Below are 17,126 nucleotides of genomic sequence, written 5' to 3' on the forward strand. Positions count from 1 at the left end.
TGGAGGGGGAGGGGCTCTGCTTTTTTAGCAATGTCCAACAGCAGCATTCTGTTGAACTATCACAATGGAATTCCCTTTGATATAGAACTAGATGTGAACTGGATAGCCCAGATCCCTGACTATCCGATCTCTCCTGGTGACCTCTACATTGTCACGTATGCAAAATCCGGCACAACGTGGACACAGCAGATTGTTGCACTGATACAGAGGGGAGGAGAGAAGAACCAGTCTCATCTCATGCAAGTTATACCCTGGCTAGAAATAATAGGAAAAGAGGCTGCATTTGTAAGATTTTATATTCATACTCAGTGTATGCATTTAGCATTTGCATACATTTGTAGGCTCTTTCACCTCCTCGTACTCTAAAAAGTCATTTACCATATGACATGATGCCTGGAAGAGATCCTGCTAATTCTATTGGCAAGTACATATATATTGCACGTAATCCTAAAGATGTGGCTGTGTCCTTTTATTATCACACGAAGCGTCATAGCGAGTATAATTTTACTGGTGATTGGGATTGCTACTTTGAGCTGTTCATAAAAGGAGAAGTTGAATTTGGCTTGTGGTTTGATCATGTTCTTAGCTGGTGGAGGCATAAAGGTTTAATGAAATAGTGACATTATAGATCTGATTATAGTTCGTATCAATTTTTAGATGCCAAGAATATTTTGTTCCTAAAGTATGAAGATTTAAAGAAAGATCTGCCTGGTTCAGTAAAGACTATAGCACAATTCATGGGTTATAGTCTTGATGATGCAACAATTGATAAAATTACTAGACAGAGCACATTTGAGAGCATGAAAGATGACCCACTAGCTACTATTGACAGTCTACCTTTAAAATTCCCTGTTGTCAGCAGCTCTACACCTTTTATACGCAAAGGAGTGATTGGTGACTGGAAGAATCACTTTACTGATGAGCAGTCGGCAAGATTTGATGCTGAATATACTAAAAGAATGTCAGGAACTGGTTTAGTTTTTGACTTTGAATGATGTTTATAAAAATTCTTATTTGAGCTAGCTAGATGTATTAGAATTTTTTACAAAAGGAGAATGATCTAAATATAAGTCAATGGGAGTGGCATCATACTTTAATCTATTATATATAGGATCTTGCAATTATCAGTTTGTCTACTGGTGATGTGTATCTAATGCTGCATTATTGTCTACAGGAAAGACTGAAAATGTCAAGTGGTTCAATTCAATTATTGCGTGAATTTGATGGTTTTCCCTTTAATCCTTTGTTGGATGCAAGCTGGATAGCTGAAATCCCCGACTATCCTATTTCTCCAGGTGATCTGTACATTGCCACTTATCCAAAATCCGGTACAACATGGACACAACAGATTGTATCACTCATACAGTGGGGAGGAGAGAAGGACACTCATATCAGTTCTGATATACCATGGCTGGAAAGTATAGGAAAAGACAGTGCAAGGGTATGTTACATGCATGCTGGCAAGAGTACATAATATGCTGGGTATGTTACTTGCAATAGCTATTGAACCTGCAAGATCTGATAGCATAGCTAGTGTAACGATATGTAAAAGAACAAAATCTATTGTTAAAATTATGATTGTATAATACTTTTAAAAAAGAGCATGACTGGGTTTTTGGTATATATAGTACTTGAATCAAGTTCAATTGAGGGGATGATATGGCATCTAAAATGAGAAACCCTGAGATAGATGGTATTTCATGAAAAACAGTTTGGAGAAAGTTCATGTTGAGATCAAAAATGAAACCATAGTAATTGACACTCCCTATAGATGTACAAAATTTGGCACCTGTAATTGTTCTAGTAGGTTTCAATAGACAGTCTATTCCTTATGGTTTGGCAAGGATATATACTAATAGTTGATTGTGAATATATCATCTACCCATGTCTGTTGTATATCCACTTCTATAGGCTCTTTCACCTCCTCGTACTCTAAAGACTCATCTACCATATGACATGATGCCTGGAAGAGATCCTGCTAATTCTATTGGCAAGTACATATATATTGCACGTAATCCTAAAGATGTGGCTGTGTCATTGTACTATCATGCAAAACGTTATGCTGCTTTTCAATTTACTGGTGACTGGGATTGCTTTTTTGAGCTGTTTATGAAAGGAGAGGTTTCGTGTGGACTTTGGTTTCATCATATTTTTGGCTGGTGGGAGCATAAAGGTTTGACATGACGATAATATTTTTAAAAATAATTTTTTATTTAGATGCGAAAAACATTTTGTTTTTAAAGTATGAAGATTTGAAGAAAGATCTGCCTGCTTCAGTGAAGACTATAGCACAATTCATGGGTTGTAGTCTTGATGATGCAATGATTGATAAAATTACTAAACAGAGCACATTTGAGAGCATGAAAGATGACCCACTAGCTAATCTACCATTAGGATTCCCTGTTGTCAGCGGTTCTACACCTTTTATACGTAAAGGAGTGATTGGTGACTGGAAGAATCACTTTACTGATGAGCAGTCGACAAGATTTGATGCTGAATATACTAAAAGAATGTCAGGAACTGGTTTAGTTTTTGACTTTCAATGATATTGCTCAGGCTTACAGCTATATATACAGTATTTTCTCTTGCAATTTGCAAGTTTATAACTTAAGCAATGAGAAGCGTCACCATAAGGAATGTAGTATAGGGTAATATCAAGAGTACACATCATGTACTCTTGGTAAGATATTAACATAATAGCATGAACGCTTACAATAATAGGCTCTAAGAGTTTTAAAAAATTAATTTGAGATCACTACTATCTAAAACTAAACTATGAAAAGCAATGACATTATTTGTAATGAAATACAACTACTTAATGTATATCTCAATAATATCCAGTGGAGTGGCTTCATTAGGATATCCTTCACTTGTGCAGATTCTGAGCTCAATATCATCAGTAGTGCCTTTGTTCAACGCTTTAACAAACCATGGCAATGATGATGATACACAACAGGGAGACTCAAGATGATCGCACTCTTGACCGTCCCACAACGGATCATCAGGAAAGTAATTTATAACATGGCACAAAGCTGAAGCTCCCGATTCACAATAGTAATCATCACCAACATAAGACGGTGTAGTTTCTGCGCTGTTAGTATTACACGGACAGTCGTATTGACCGTTGTTATATTCCTGATCTCCAGCTGCGAATGTCCATATGTGTTGACGTGGGTTGTTTCCATGAGTAATTGACACTCCATCAACATAAGCATTGTCAATACTGTCTATTACTATTCCATTATTGAAGTAAATGCCATCGACGCATCCATATTGATATCCTCTAACTTTTCCACAGACTTTGCGATAATTGAATCCGCTGGATGAGAAGAAGGTAGCGCTGCACCCATTTCCTGACTCAAGGTGATTCCTGTCACAAAGTGTTTCGTTGTTGAAGTCGTATTGAAATAGTCCCTGTGGACATGTAGCATTAGGTTGCGTCATGTTGGTATAAGCTATTCTCATCCAGCCCCGGCTACCATCGCAAGCCTCACCCTCCATGTCACAGTAGACACTAACAATACTCCCATTACTTTGAGTGATGTTATAATAGCCTGATGTTGCATTGGGGAAGCTCTCTAGCACTTCACTGCAAGAATGATAAAGAGGGCCTCTTACCTCTTGGCACACACCTTCATAAGGCAGTCCTTTAGCTGGACAGAGGAACCTCGTGACAACATCATTTTTTCTAAGCTCAAATTTATTTCCATTGTTTTCAGGTAAGCAGCAGTATTGATGATAGACTGAGATTTGAGGTTTACGATTGCACGAAGCACAATCAGGAGAGGGGCAAACAGAGGCAACATTATTAACCTCAAAAAAGAGAGCAATGATGACAAGGCCAAGTAGCATTGTATTCAAAATTCAAGCAGCAATGTACAAGATAGAGCAACAAAGGATTGCTCTCAAATACTGAATTGAAGGAAAGAACTGGGAAGTGGTTAGACTAGGAATCAGTCAGAGTGCGTACACACTTTGTACCAGATCTAAATCTAATTATACTCGTAGTTAGACAAATGTATCTACATGTGATAACTGACTGATTTAAGTTAAAAAAGCAAAATTGTGATTATAAACAAATCCAAAAGACTAAAAATTTTAGTTTATATATATATATATATATATATATATATATATATATATATATATATACATATAGATCTATTGTGTTTAATTCTGTTTGCTATACAAATTCTTCATCAACCAGTTTATATCCATCTACTGTAATCTCGTGTCTTTGTCCAGAGCCACCAGCAACCCGACACCAACTCTCAGCTACCAACATTAGGTCTTTACCTTCTCCTTTAAAGCTGTAGGAGAAGCCTCCATAAAACCCAGGGACTGGGAACCACCAGCTCCCCTTCAGACCATCCTTTTCAACATCATTTAGCAGTATGGGTAGAGACACATTGTGTTTCTCTATCAGACTGGCAACACGGGACTTTATAACTTCGTGGAATAAGCTCTGGATCTTCTCTATAACTTCAGTGTCCACTTCCATCTTATGAATCCAAAATTAGCATTTCAGGTTCAGCCCCACCCTCAAAGTGGGCGTTAATAGGTGTGGCTTATGCTAAAAGTTCATTGATTTTTGTATACACTTTCCATAGGAAAGAAATTTTTTTAACGATAACAGAAGCCACAGTATAATATAATAATATAATAATAATAATAATTGATGATTAGTGGCAATAGACATTTACAATAAGGAGAATAGAAGAACAAGAACAACAATAATAATAATAAAGATAATAATTAAAAACAAGAGCATTTTCTTTTAAAGTTGCTGCATGCAGTGTGTGCACAGATGATCAGGAACAGCCCATGCTGTTCTCTCCACTGTACGCCATGTATATGAACCCATCATCATCCTTGTGTTGATCATAGACCGTAGCCATTGTTGAACTATAATTAGAATTATAAAGATGAATAATCTTTAAATCAGATGTTAGAGGCAAAGGTCACAGAGAGCATGCATGTACAGGATGACATAAGGTGAGCTCATTGACCTTACACAAAATACTTAATGACTGGCACTTAATGTACTTTTGTACTTCAGTATTTTATCACATGTCATGACATCACTTAAAGTGAATTTTAATATCATTTGTGTCTTAATCAAACAATGAATAGTATACATGACTGATAATAATTATCATAACTGTGAACTTCACAATTGAAGTGACCTCTTCTCTCTCTTGCTCTCACCTTGTAGTAGGTGTAATACCATCCACCATCACGTAAATTGACTCTGTAGCTCCTAATTGTATCCTTTGTCTTAGTACATGCATGAACTGTGCAACTATAAACAAAGCAAAGATGATATAACTTGCAACCCAAATCAAATGGACCATACACGTTTACAATGTAATCAATTATATACTGCTTCAATTTCAATATTGTTATTCAAATTCAGTGTATTTTGGCAGCTATGCAATTGGTGTCTGAGTTATTATTGAAACATGCAACAGAATAATAATAATAATAAATATCAGTAGAAATCGTAATTTTCCTAAAATCAATTTGCATGTTAACGCCCCAACAGTGACAATGCTTTGTGCTGTCTGCATGCATCCCAAGTGACTAGTCACATGCTACCGATTTCATTTCCCATTTCTTACCAGTTAAGTCCCCTGGTACAAGGTATTTCTTTCTATCAAGGTCAGCTATGCGAGCTCCAGATACTTTCTCAACAATGACCTGTTAATAACCTATAGGGAATGGGTTGAATGGGCAATGGGCTTACAGGCACTCTCTCTGGATGCTTCTCTCTGATCTTTGATGCTTCGGCGAGTCTCACCTCTATAATTAATTCAATACAGCATAGCCCCGGAATGTAAAGCAAGAAATAAGTCACGTACCGTAAGGTTTCTCGTCTTTGTAAGCCCACTTCATCTTCGACATACTCTGTGTATTTCTAGTTTCTGTATTTCTTCCTCAACCGGCTGACGGCTGGCTGGATATCAACTTGCACTGAGCCACTGACCCTTTCACGAAATCTGAAGATGTCAAAGATTGACCGGTTGGTAGGCGGGGCTAAGTTATCAAAATGGGTCAAAGATTAATTTTTATGGGCCGGCCTACTATTTTTTGGTCAAATCACCTGACGTCATGTACCCACGTGGAAAATAAAACTGAAAAGACTCTGAAAAGAAGAGAGTATCATGTCTTATCGTGGTCGAGGAGGTGGTGGAGGCAGGGGCTTTGGTAGAGGAGGGAGAGGAGGTCGAGGGAGAGGGGGTGGAGGATATCAACAAGACCTTGGCCCTCCAGAACACGTCGTTGGTAAATCCATATTTTATGTTAAAAAGTTTTTTAATTTTAATAATTGATTTTTAGAGGTTGGTACTTATTTGCATCCTTGTGAGAATGATCTTGTTTGCAAGAGCAGTATAGCAAGGGTGCCTTACTTTAATGCTCCGATATATCTCGAGAACAAGTCACAAGTTGGAAAGATTGATGAGATATTTGGACCCTTTAACGAATTCGTATCCACATTGTACTCGGGCAGGGTTTTCCTCAGGATTTTGGCATAATGCTTATACAGTTTCTTTTCAGTGGATCGTCAAGTTACTTGGATATAGCTAATTAATCTAAATTACACTATTTTGTATAATTTTTGTATATTGTTGCAAGTCCTTGACTTTTCGTTAGATGTTTTCTGTCAAATTGAGTTCGGATATGCTGGCCACTTCATTTTCTGCTTCTCAAAAGGTATGTCAAAAATTGATCTTTTTTTTTAGATGCCGACGAGGTAGAGAATTTAGTCAGTAATTATGTATAATAAAGTGTGGGGGTTGGCTCACTACTAGCCATTGGAATTTTCGCTTACAGTCACTTTAGAGATTCAAATTAAATTGTTCCTATAAACTGTTATAAACTTATAATAAAGTATTGTTTATAGTTGTACATTGATCCTATGAAGCTCTTACCATTGTCCCGATTCCTCCCACAACCCAAAGGAGCAACTGGTAAATTATTATTGATTGAATGGAAGAGACAACACCTTGTGATATTTGTTGTTTAGGTCGAGTTGAGAAGAGAGGGGGAAGAGGAGGCGGTAGAGGAGGAAGAGGTCAGCGTTTATTTTGCATTTACTCTGTGTATTTAACTTTAAAGAATACATCAGTAACATCACAGTATTGTAATACAATCATGTTTACGTGTGATAAATGTTTTGGATTGTGTGAATAATCAACAAGGAGTGGGTGTGATTTGAAACCTCCTAATATAGCCAAAGAATTTTCATCTTTTATAGGTAGAGGAGGAGGTGGTGGTTTTAGAGGTGGGGGAAGAGGAGGGTTTAGAGGAGGAAGAGGTGGAGGAGGCTTCAGAGGAGGACGAGGAGGTAATTTTTTTTTATTATTCTAACATTTTGTATTATTTATTTTAAAGGTGGTCGTGGTGGATTTCGTGGAAGGGGGAGGTATTAGAGACACCATGTTGGTCATCATTAATTTTCTCTGTCAAAACTAATGATAATAACTATTATTTTTATTATTATTAATGAATCATAAAAAGGAGATAAAAGGAAAGAAGGGAGAGGGAGGGAGAGCTAAAGCATTAAGCAATGTCTTTTCACTAAAATTATAATTCCAACACTACAGTGGTTCACATGTACAGCTACTTATAATACATTTATAATGAAGACACACACAAAGAGTTCAATAATAATAATAATAATTAAAAGTATGAGTAGATTAGTTTCTTTAATTTCTCTGTGTGTTAGTCAGTACCGAATGTGTTCTCTCCACTGTAAGCAACGTAAAGGAAGCCGTCTTCATCCTTGTGTTCTGCATAGATACTCCCCATTGAAGCACTATTGTATAATAATAACAAAGAAAAATATTTAAGCACTATTGTATTATGATTAATCAATGAATAAATAAACAAAATTCATGACTAAGGATCAACACAGGATGTGAATTATAGTCTTGAGATACCATATAAGTTTAGCCATAAATAATGGCAGAAAGACTTGGCTGCTGCTTATAAAGTTGCAAATTGGCAATTGACTGAATGCTGACTTAATGATGGCATCACTGATCACATGACAGAATTTCTAGTTATCTTAATCTCTGTCAATAATAATTGTGAACTTTGCACCACCTCATGGTTCAATCATCCACTATTGTATCATTTTGTATGCACATCATAAAACAGTCGAGTGATGTGTGAATCGTGTGCTTTTGAATGTAAAGAATGATAGCATTCTGGGCTGACCTTGTTGTTGGTAATACTTTATTCACAAACAGGAACATTGCCTTTTCACTTGGTAAGCTGATTCTTCTGCGTACAATATACATGAACTGTGCAACTGCAATTGAAAGAGAAAAGAGACGTTATTTAAATTGTTTTGCAAAAGAAGACAAAGTATATAAATTTTATCAATAATTTTTTTCAATAATTTTTATTGCTTACCACTCAAGTCAGCCGGAACTAGAAACTTTTTCTTATCGATGTCAGGTATAGCCGACTTTGGGACTTTCTCGACAATAACCTAATGAGAAACAGAAACATGCATAATATGCCCAAGTACACGTAATATTATACGTGTAGTTAATGTACAGTTACTACAGCTACAATACATGCACATAGTGTAGTCAGCTCAGCTCAGCAGATATAAATGGCAAATGAAAAATTAAGTGTAAACAAAGCATTGCATCATCTTTCTTAAGTCACTCACCTCTCTCTCTCTCTCTCTCTCTCTCTCTCTCTCTCCCCTCTCTCTCTCTCCTATCTCTAAATCACTATCTTCTTTTTCTAAACCAACTAAACTTCTCTCAGCCATAGATAAGAGAGTAAATGAAAAGGTGACCACGCCTCCATACTTGTCACATTAAGTATGGTTTACATACACCACACAAATACATGTATGTATATATTTCCTTTGTTTGTAAGCTCAATAATTATTTAAAACTCCCCGTGCTTTCCCTTTCAATAAAGACAACAAACAACTAGTCACTCTTCTACTCATGTCCCTTCTCTGTGTTCTTACTGGTATTCTGTCTTGGTACTTCCCTCTTATCTTGGCAGATTCGGCACATCTAACCTCTGCAATGAATAAGGATCACATTATAAGAGTGTATGGGAGTACAGGCACACACAAGTCTCACATATCTGTCTCTCGGGTGGGCTATACTTACCGAAAGTATGGTTTTCCTTAAACTCCCACTTCATCTTTCACGTAGTTATCAATATTGTTGTCTTCTGAGAGTATCACTCCTTCTTATAGCCACTCACTGTAAAACTATGTAAGACTTAATGGGGACTAACAGAGGAAATGACTCAGCCAAGCCTTAACTTAACTTGCAAAATGATATTTTGGGAGATTGGGAGGAGAAGTTGTCACATGACAATGATGACACATGCACTGTGATGATGTGATTGCAAATTCTGCGTTCCTACAAACAATGGGCGGAGCTTTAGAGTATGAAGGTGTGGTCTTAATTAAAATGGGGAAGAAAAGTACAAAGAAGTCTGGCTCTTCTACTGCTGGTACCAATGAAGAAGAAGAGCCTCCAGCTAGCAAGAAGGCAAAATTAGAAGATGATAAAGTAGAGAAGTCGCCTGACAAAGATGATGGTAAGTAAGAAAATCAACTTGTGATTTTTGGAGCCATGGGCTATATATATATAGACTAGTACAAGAAAATTCTCATAAATTGACTCATTTTTTAAATGGCCATAACTCAAAAATTTGAGCTCGGAATCACCTTAAATTCTCTATGCAACATTAGGACATCATGTGTATGAGAAAGTGTAATAAGAATGGGGGCTATTTCAGAGCCAATTTTAGGAAAAACCATGAGCTATAGTACAGGAAAATTTTCAGAAATTGGTCCGTTTTTAAATGGTCATATCTCGAAAATTTGAGCTCAGAATTATCTCAATTTTTCTACACAGCATAAAAACAGAAATTATATCAGAAATCGTAATAAAAATTTGGGATGATTTTGAAACCATTTTTGGAAATTTATTAAAAATTTGCTACTTTAGAAATTGCTATGACTAAAAATTTTAGTTGGAATCAGCTCAATCTTACTATTATTATTGTCCCATGTTTGATCTATAGATGCAAAGGAAGAGATGGGACAAGCAGAGAAGCTACAATTACTAGTGTCAGCATTTAGCAGTCAACAATTGGATCAATATGAAATATTCAGGAGGGCTACTTTTCAAAAAAGCACAGTAAAGTGAGCAAGCAGCATAATTTTTGCAACTTTAATTTAAATTATTTATTTCAAGGAAACTGATGCAATCTGTTTCTGGTGGGACAGTATCACAGAATGTTGTCATTGCAATGGCCGGGATGGCTAAAGTGTATGTTGGTGAGATTGTAGAAGCTGCTTGTGAGGCTAGAGACAAAATGGAAGAGACTGGCCCCCTGAAACCCAAACACATCAGAGAGGCCGTGAGAAAACTGAGGCAAAAGAACAAGATACCCAATCGACATAAGAAAGTACTCTTATGGAGATAGCAACCAATGTTTTATTATTGACAATTGTAGTTCAAAACATTTCTGCATCATTGTAACTTGTAAGAATGCATTATAGTTGTTTATGCAATCTTGCATTTACATTATCTGTCATGGTTATCAATTACCATTGTGATAACACACACCACTTAATGCACCTTTTTCGTTTCACTCTTTGTGTGTTAGATAAGCACTGCTGTTGCATAGCAGCTTTCATTATAGCCCCAGGCAGGTGCTTGAGATGGCTAGAGGACAGATGGCTTCTATTGTTCTAGTCCTTTTTTGGGACTATCTCTTGTATTCGCATGATGTCTTCATTCGCTACTTTGCCTTTGCTACTGTTTCTTCTAAAATGGGTCCCTCAACTTCTACACTTTTGATACTATCGTACATAGGATTCCTCTCATTTCCATTCGTTGGCCTACTGGCAGATGTGTGCATTGGGAGGTATAAAGCTATCCTCATTGGTTGTCTGTTGTGCTTTGCATCATGGATCATAAGTGGAACGGGATATGTCATATATGGCTACCACAGTTCAGAAGCACTCTTGTGGATTATATACATTGTTGCCATGGTTCTTCAAGTTGTTGGTTTTACCAGCTTCAGAGCTAATATTGTGCAATACAATGTTGACCAATTCATTGGAGCTTCGTCTAACGAGCTCCAAGTTATAATATACAGTCATGCAGCTATTGTCCCGATTGTAAATGTGATTTGTCAATTGAGCTATTGCTTATTTGGTGGTGAGGTTTATAATGTTATGGTCAATTTCATTGTTTCAGGAGTAGCCATTGCATTTGTATTGGTGTCCCATTCATTCCTTAAGCTAGAAAATGTATCGCTGATCAAGAATCCCATCAAACTGATAGTTAGAGTATTGTGTTATGCCAGGAAGCACAAGTATCCTGAGAATCGTAGTGCTCTGACCTACTGGGAGGAAAAGGCTCCTTCAAGACTTGACCTGGGTAAGGATAAATATGGTGGGCCATTCACAGAGGAAGAGGTAGAAGATGTAAAGACATTCTTTCACATGCTACCACTATTCATTGCATTGATTGGGTTTGCCTGCAGCGATGAACACGCATTTCATGCATATCATAAAATGTCTCTACTTTTATGCAACATTTCAAATCACATGGCATATTTTATTACCACAGTGATTCTATCTCTGGTGTATCTGCTTATAATTAGAGTTTTCTTGAATAAGTATATTCCAAGGATGCTCATTAGAATTACTGCTGGATTGGTTTTGGCCTTAGCCGTTTCGGTTTCCTATTTGATAATATTTAATTCAGCAAAATCACATTATACCAGCAAGCTCATTTTTATTCCTCAAGCAATATTGGGAGCATCATATCTTTTAATGATTCCTACATCACTAGAGTTCACAGTTGCCCAGTCTCCAATACACATGAGAGGAGTGATGGTTGGAATGTGGTTTGCATCATTGGGCATAGGCTACCTCTGCAATGTTATAATGGCAATTCTCTTATTTCACTGTCAAAATGAGTCCAACTGCACCAGTTTTTATTATTATCTAGCAAAGAGTGTTCTTATTCTTGCCATCCTGATAATTTTTGTCATCCTGGCAAGGCGATACAAATATCGTGTGAGAGAAAATGAAGCTAATATTTATCAGATTGTTGATAATCAGTATGACCTGTATATGCAGCAAGAGGACAAGTACAACAACAATGAAGGCTAATTTGATGCTAGAGAAGAAACAGAAACTTTATTAATGCAATGCGTGAATCGATCCCATTGTGTCTTGTTATTGTTTAATTTCATTCACATGTTTTCATTTTGGGTAATAAAATGCTATTGCACGTATAAAAAAGTTATACAACTCTTTGGAAAAAGATGAAGCATCAAAAGCGTGTGAATGTCAGAAAGTTATTACCAGCTGTTCTGGTCCTTGCATTCAACTACATGATGTATGCACACGATGTCCTTTTTAGGTACTTCATTGAAGTCACAGTCAGTGAAGCAAGTGAAACTAATCTGACACCTCCTGATTGGTACCAGAACGGATTAGCTGCATTATCATGTTTGATCTTCCTCTCATTTCCAATATTTGGATTGTTAGCTGATGTATGGATTGGAAGATACAAAGCAATACAATTCGGAATGGTGATGTGCTTTGTTTCGTGGATACTTGGAGGTGTTGAAATAATCTTAGAATACTACTATGAGAAATCAATTTGGATAACATTTTATGTTGCTTTTGCTGGCCAGTTTGTTGGCTATTTAAGCTTTAAGTCAAATATTGTTCAGTACAACATAGACCAACTTATTGGTGCTTCAACTGAAGAGCTAAGCAACATCATCTATTGGCACTCAACTGCTGTACCAATTATTTGCACCATTACTCAGTTAGTACGATGCTTTCTCAACAGCATGCCAAGTGCTTTCAAAGTGTATACCTTCATGGCATCAGGTTTGTTTGTATCTTGTACACTGGTCTCTCATTCACTCTTTAAACACAAACTGGAGAATGTATCACTGATCAAGAGTCCCATCAAATTGATAGTTAGAGTATTGTGTTATGCCAGGAAGCACAAGTATCCTGAGAATCGTAGTGCTCTGACCTACTGGGAGGAAAAGGCTCCTTCAAGACTGGACCTGGGTAAGGGGAAATACGGTGGACCATTCACAGAGGAAGAGGTAGAAGATGTGAAGACGTTCTTTCGTATGCTACCACTGTTTATTGCATTGGTTGGGTTTGCCTTCAGCGATAATGTGTACAATTGCACGTATTTAAAGTCTCCAGATCATGATTGGATATCTTGTTTTATTTTGACTGATTTTGTTAGCCTCTCTTGCTCTTGCATCCTATTGCTAACATATCTACTCCTATTGAAAGCGTTCCTTTATAAATACATTCCCAGTATGTTGACCAGAATCAGCATAGGTTTGGTGTTTTCTTTCTTTGTTCTTTTTTCTAAGGCAATAGCATTTAAGTTTTACTTTGAGGAAGGAATGAGAGCCACGCCACCACACTTTAATTTTTTCTTGTTTGTCCCTCAAGTATTGGCTGGTATTGCATTCACTCTTGTTATTCCTACATCATTGGAGTTTACAATAGCTCAGTCTCCCATTCACATCAGAGGAGTTATGGTAGGGCTGTGGTTAGCTTCATTAGGAATTGGCTATGTCATTAGCATTGGAATCAACATGCAGTTCACTGGATGTACTCCTGATAGCGTTTGCACTGATTTTCGTGCTTACCTAATTGTGGGTACCCTAGTTCTCATAATTCTTATAGTGTTTGTAGTACTTGCTAAACGTTACAAATATCGTGTCAGAGAGAATGAGGTGAATATTGTTCAGATAGTGGATGGAGTTTATCAAAGGTACATGGAGCAAGACTCCAGACACACAATGCCAATAGATAATCTTTCTTCATCATCAAACTCTGGTAGATCTAGCAATACTGAAACTGCTGATTATAATAATTAAATTATAAATTGTCCAATTATTTATCAAAATTTTATTTTATATATCATATATAATGCTGGCACTTCATATAGTTTTTTGCTGTACACATTTATGTTTGTAAAGAATGATATGGATGTAGGGAAATGACATATACCATGCTAGCAATAACTATCATAAACTTAAACCCCCTGAGCTCAAGAAAGGAAAACATTCAATATTGATTTAGGAAATATACTTTCAATTAGTTAGGTTTCTATAGCAAACAAACTGCTTTATATAAAACAACCACATGCAATTTAAGTCCAATCATTAAGAAATGAACACGATGTCCTCATCACCATTTCCCTTTACTTCATCATTTACAGCCATCCTATTGCTTATTTGGGACTATCTCATGTATGCAGAGAATCTTCTGTTCAGATATTACACTGCTTCAACTCTTAAAGAAGCTGCTCCTCAGAGTTGGTACAGCTACGCTTTCTTTACATTGATTTGTGTTGCGTACATCTCTTTCCCTGTATTTGGTCTGTTAGCTGATGTATGCATTGGAAGATACAGAGCTATAATGATAGGTATAGTCCTTTGCTTCTTGGCATGGATTGCAACAGGGATTGGGTCTATTTTATTATGGTATGATTCCTTGTTGCTCCTATGGTTTTGTTATGGGATCACATATTTGTTACAATTTTGTGGTTATTTAGCTTTTAAAGCTAACATTGTGCAGTATAACATTGACCAGCTTGTTGGAGCTTCTGCTGATGAACTAAACACAGTCATATACTGGCATGCAGCTGCAGTACCGCTTATGTGTACAATAATTTCCCTGGCTATATGCTTTGTTGACACAACAGCTCAGCTCTTCCATATAGTGGCACTTTCGTTATCTGGAATATTCCTAACTCTTGCACTGGTCTCTCATTCATTCTTCAAACACAAACTGGAGAATGCATCACTAATCAAGAATCCCATCAAACTGATAGTTAGAGTATTGTGTTATGCCAGGAAGCACAAGTATCCTGAGAATCGTAGTGCTCTGACCTACTGGGAGGAAAAGGCTCCATCAAGACTCGACCTGGGTAAGGATAAATATGGTGGGCCATTCACAGAGGAAGAGGTAGAAGATGTAAAGACATTCTTTCACATGCTACCACTATTCATTGCATTGATTGGGTTTGCCTGCAGTGATGATTTTGATGTTTTTTATAATGCTAGCTCTAGCCATCATCTTTTTTCCTGTTTGGTAGGAAATGATTTCGGATACTATTTGTCCTCATTTATAATAGTGCTATTGCACTTGTTTGTTGCTAGAGTCTGTTTCTACAAGTATATTCCAAGCATGCTTGCTAGGATTTGTACTGGGCTACTGTTCTCCTTAGTTGTAGTCATTTCAAAGCTTGTCCTCTTTAAAATTAAGGGAGAGCAAATCAATGCTTTGTACAACAATAGCATATTACTTGTTCCTCATATATTCCTTGGAATATCATTTTTTCTAGTTGTTCCTATATCACTAGAATTCACTATTGCTCAGTCTCCTGTACAAATGAGGGGAATGATGGTTGGTTTGTGGTTAGCATCATTGGGAATGGGATATCTTATCAAAATTGGCCTTAAATTTCCCTTTCAATGTCAAAGTCAAAACATCTGCACTAATTCGTACTATCACCCAATTGAGATTACGATAGTCTTCCTTATTTTCATATTGTTTGTTATACTGGCTAGACGTTACAAGTATCGTGTGAGAGAAAATGAAATTAATATTGTTCAAATAGTTGACGAGCATTATCAGAGATACATGGAACAAGAGGATGAATATAACCTCATAACTTCAACAGAATATTAATTTAATTTTTATAATTTTTTTTAATAATGAATTTTTAATAGCAAAATAAATTATTGTGGGCGTGGTTGGTATTGGGTGTGGCCAATTTGTTGTCATGGCCGCTAGATTTTGGAGAACTGGGATTGTCACTTCTCGTCTATTTCTCAGACGCAGGACTGTCTTCTCGTCTGCTGCCAGACTAGGAAGCAATGATAAAGTCACTCACACCGGACAAGTCAGAAATACAAACAAATCCTCTTATATTTCACCTGTTATTGTCTCACCATCTTATCTTTCCCTCTCCTTCACAGAAATGGGAAGAAACTGATTATCGTAATGTGAGGTTTATCGATAGAGAAAAACAAGTAAACCCTATAATAAGTTGCTTTTGCTTTACGTAGATCCTCACAGGTTAACGAGCAATTTGCTATTGATCTGCTAGCTGAAGAACCAGTTACGCTGATAAGTGGTCGAACTCATACTTACTGTGATGGAGGTAATATGCTGCCTCCTTATCTTTAAGTATTATGCTAGTCTTTAAATGTTATGCTTACATTAGGTCATGGAGCATTGGGTCATCCTAAAGTTTACATTAATCTTGACAAGCCAGAGATAAACGACTGTGGCTATTGTGGTAAAAGATTCCTTGCTTCAAAGCACAAGAACTTATTTCCTAACGAACAGTTTGAGGACTTGCAATAGCAATTATAGTAATGATATTAGTGCCTAATAACTGTACCAGCAAAGATTAGTTTATCATTGCATTATAAAGTGGGAAATTTTGATGTTACCATAAACTATAATTAACTTCATTAAAAATACTCTTACATCATAATTATATTTGAGTTATTAGATGTGGAGCAATTTAAAAATTTATAATTTTGATCGGAATCAGTTCAAAATTTCTACATGAAAATTTTGTTGGAATTAGCTTAAACTTTCTACACGGCATAGGTACATGTACATCAATATGTATCAGAAAATGTAATAAAAATTTGGGGTGATTTCAGAGCCATTTTTCAGAAAAAACCATGGGCTATAGCCTTGGGTATTTTTCAGAATTTTAACATTTTCTTAAAATGGTCTTAACTCAAAAATTTTTTATCGAAATCAGCTCAAACTTTCTACACAGCATAAGTACATCAATATGTAACAGAAAACGTAAAAAAAATTTTGGGTGATTTTGGAGCCATTTTTTAGAAAAAACCATGGGCTATAGCCTTGGGTATTTTTCAGAATTTTAGCGTTTTCTTAAAATGGCCATAACTCGAAAAATTTTTGTCGGAATCAGCTCAAACTTTCTACACAGCATAAGTACATCAATATGTAACAGAAAATGTAATAAAAATTTGAGGTGATTTTTGAGCCATATTTCATTGAAAATATGGGTTAT

General features: G+C 36.5%; 7 protein-coding genes across 9 annotated transcripts; 5 read left to right on the forward strand and 2 right to left on the reverse strand.

The window, feature by feature from the left end:
- The first annotated feature begins 2 nt into the window (after positions 1-2).
- LOC100634180 (sulfotransferase 1C2A-like) lies at positions 3-2,567 on the forward strand. Of its 2 annotated transcripts, XM_019993529.1 has the most exons (4): positions 3-285; positions 342-603; positions 658-996; positions 2,548-2,567. In XM_019993529.1, the coding sequence occupies exons 1-3, from the start codon at positions 31-33 to the stop codon at positions 993-995; spliced, it is 855 nt and encodes a 284-aa protein (XP_019849088.1). In that variant the 5' UTR covers positions 3-30; the 3' UTR covers position 996; positions 2,548-2,567. The 2 variants fall into 2 exon arrangements, with proteins under 2 accessions (XP_019849088.1, XP_019849089.1); XM_019993530.1 differs by lacking the exon at positions 2,548-2,567 and having other exon boundaries at positions 658-1,030.
- On the forward strand, positions 1,117-2,627 carry LOC100634306 (sulfotransferase 1C2A-like). The gene is made up of 3 exons (XM_019993528.1): positions 1,117-1,441; positions 1,912-2,173; positions 2,218-2,627. Exons 1-3 carry the CDS (start codon positions 1,154-1,156, stop codon positions 2,544-2,546), a joined length of 879 nt encoding a protein of 292 aa, XP_019849087.1. The 5' UTR covers positions 1,117-1,153; the 3' UTR covers positions 2,547-2,627.
- A 2,048-nt stretch (positions 2,628-4,675) lies between these two features.
- LOC100641161 (gamma-aminobutyric acid receptor-associated protein-like 2) lies at positions 4,676-6,027 on the reverse strand. Its single transcript, XM_003384345.3, has 5 exons — positions 5,862-6,027; positions 5,747-5,802; positions 5,622-5,700; positions 5,209-5,302; positions 4,676-4,905 (listed from the first exon to the last, which is right to left on the reverse strand). The coding sequence occupies exons 1-5, from the start codon at positions 5,902-5,904 to the stop codon at positions 4,812-4,814; spliced, it is 366 nt and encodes a 121-aa protein (XP_003384393.1). The 5' UTR covers positions 5,905-6,027; the 3' UTR covers positions 4,676-4,811.
- Positions 6,028-6,080: 53 nt separating this feature from the next.
- LOC100634429 (H/ACA ribonucleoprotein complex subunit 1-like) lies at positions 6,081-7,587 on the forward strand. 2 transcript variants are annotated; one of them, XM_019993533.1, is made up of 7 exons: positions 6,081-6,285; positions 6,340-6,488; positions 6,655-6,714; positions 6,905-6,971; positions 7,034-7,075; positions 7,265-7,348; positions 7,396-7,587. In XM_019993533.1, exons 1-7 carry the CDS (start codon positions 6,165-6,167, stop codon positions 7,431-7,433), a joined length of 561 nt encoding a protein of 186 aa, XP_019849092.1. In that variant the 5' UTR covers positions 6,081-6,164; the 3' UTR covers positions 7,434-7,587. The 2 variants fall into 2 exon arrangements, with proteins under 2 accessions (XP_019849092.1, XP_019849091.1); XM_019993532.1 differs by lacking the exons at positions 7,265-7,348; positions 7,396-7,587 and having other exon boundaries at positions 7,028-7,242.
- Positions 7,474-9,329, reverse strand: LOC100641288 (gamma-aminobutyric acid receptor-associated protein-like 2). Its single transcript, XM_003384346.2, has 5 exons — positions 9,147-9,329; positions 8,999-9,054; positions 8,422-8,500; positions 8,224-8,317; positions 7,474-7,819 (listed from the first exon to the last, which is right to left on the reverse strand). Exons 1-5 carry the CDS (start codon positions 9,178-9,180, stop codon positions 7,726-7,728), a joined length of 357 nt encoding a protein of 118 aa, XP_003384394.1. The 5' UTR covers positions 9,181-9,329; the 3' UTR covers positions 7,474-7,725.
- A 69-nt stretch (positions 9,330-9,398) lies between these two features.
- On the forward strand, positions 9,399-10,603 carry LOC100641414 (transcription initiation factor TFIID subunit 11-like). Its single transcript, XM_003384347.3, has 3 exons — positions 9,399-9,585; positions 10,075-10,195; positions 10,248-10,603. Exons 1-3 carry the CDS (start codon positions 9,414-9,416, stop codon positions 10,477-10,479), a joined length of 525 nt encoding a protein of 174 aa, XP_003384395.2. The 5' UTR covers positions 9,399-9,413; the 3' UTR covers positions 10,480-10,603.
- A 5,212-nt stretch (positions 10,604-15,815) lies between these two features.
- On the forward strand, positions 15,816-16,554 carry LOC100641541 (NADH dehydrogenase [ubiquinone] iron-sulfur protein 6, mitochondrial-like). Its single transcript, XM_003384348.3, has 4 exons — positions 15,816-15,968; positions 16,045-16,098; positions 16,145-16,229; positions 16,293-16,554. Exons 1-4 carry the CDS (start codon positions 15,849-15,851, stop codon positions 16,433-16,435), a joined length of 402 nt encoding a protein of 133 aa, XP_003384396.1. The 5' UTR covers positions 15,816-15,848; the 3' UTR covers positions 16,436-16,554.
- Positions 16,555-17,126: the final 572 nt, after the last annotated feature.

The sequence above is a fragment of the Amphimedon queenslandica genome, unplaced genomic scaffold, assembly GCF_000090795.2.
Source record: "Amphimedon queenslandica unplaced genomic scaffold, v1.1 AMPQUscaffold_13492, whole genome shotgun sequence".
Lineage (NCBI taxonomy): Eukaryota > Metazoa > Porifera > Demospongiae > Haplosclerida > Niphatidae > Amphimedon > Amphimedon queenslandica.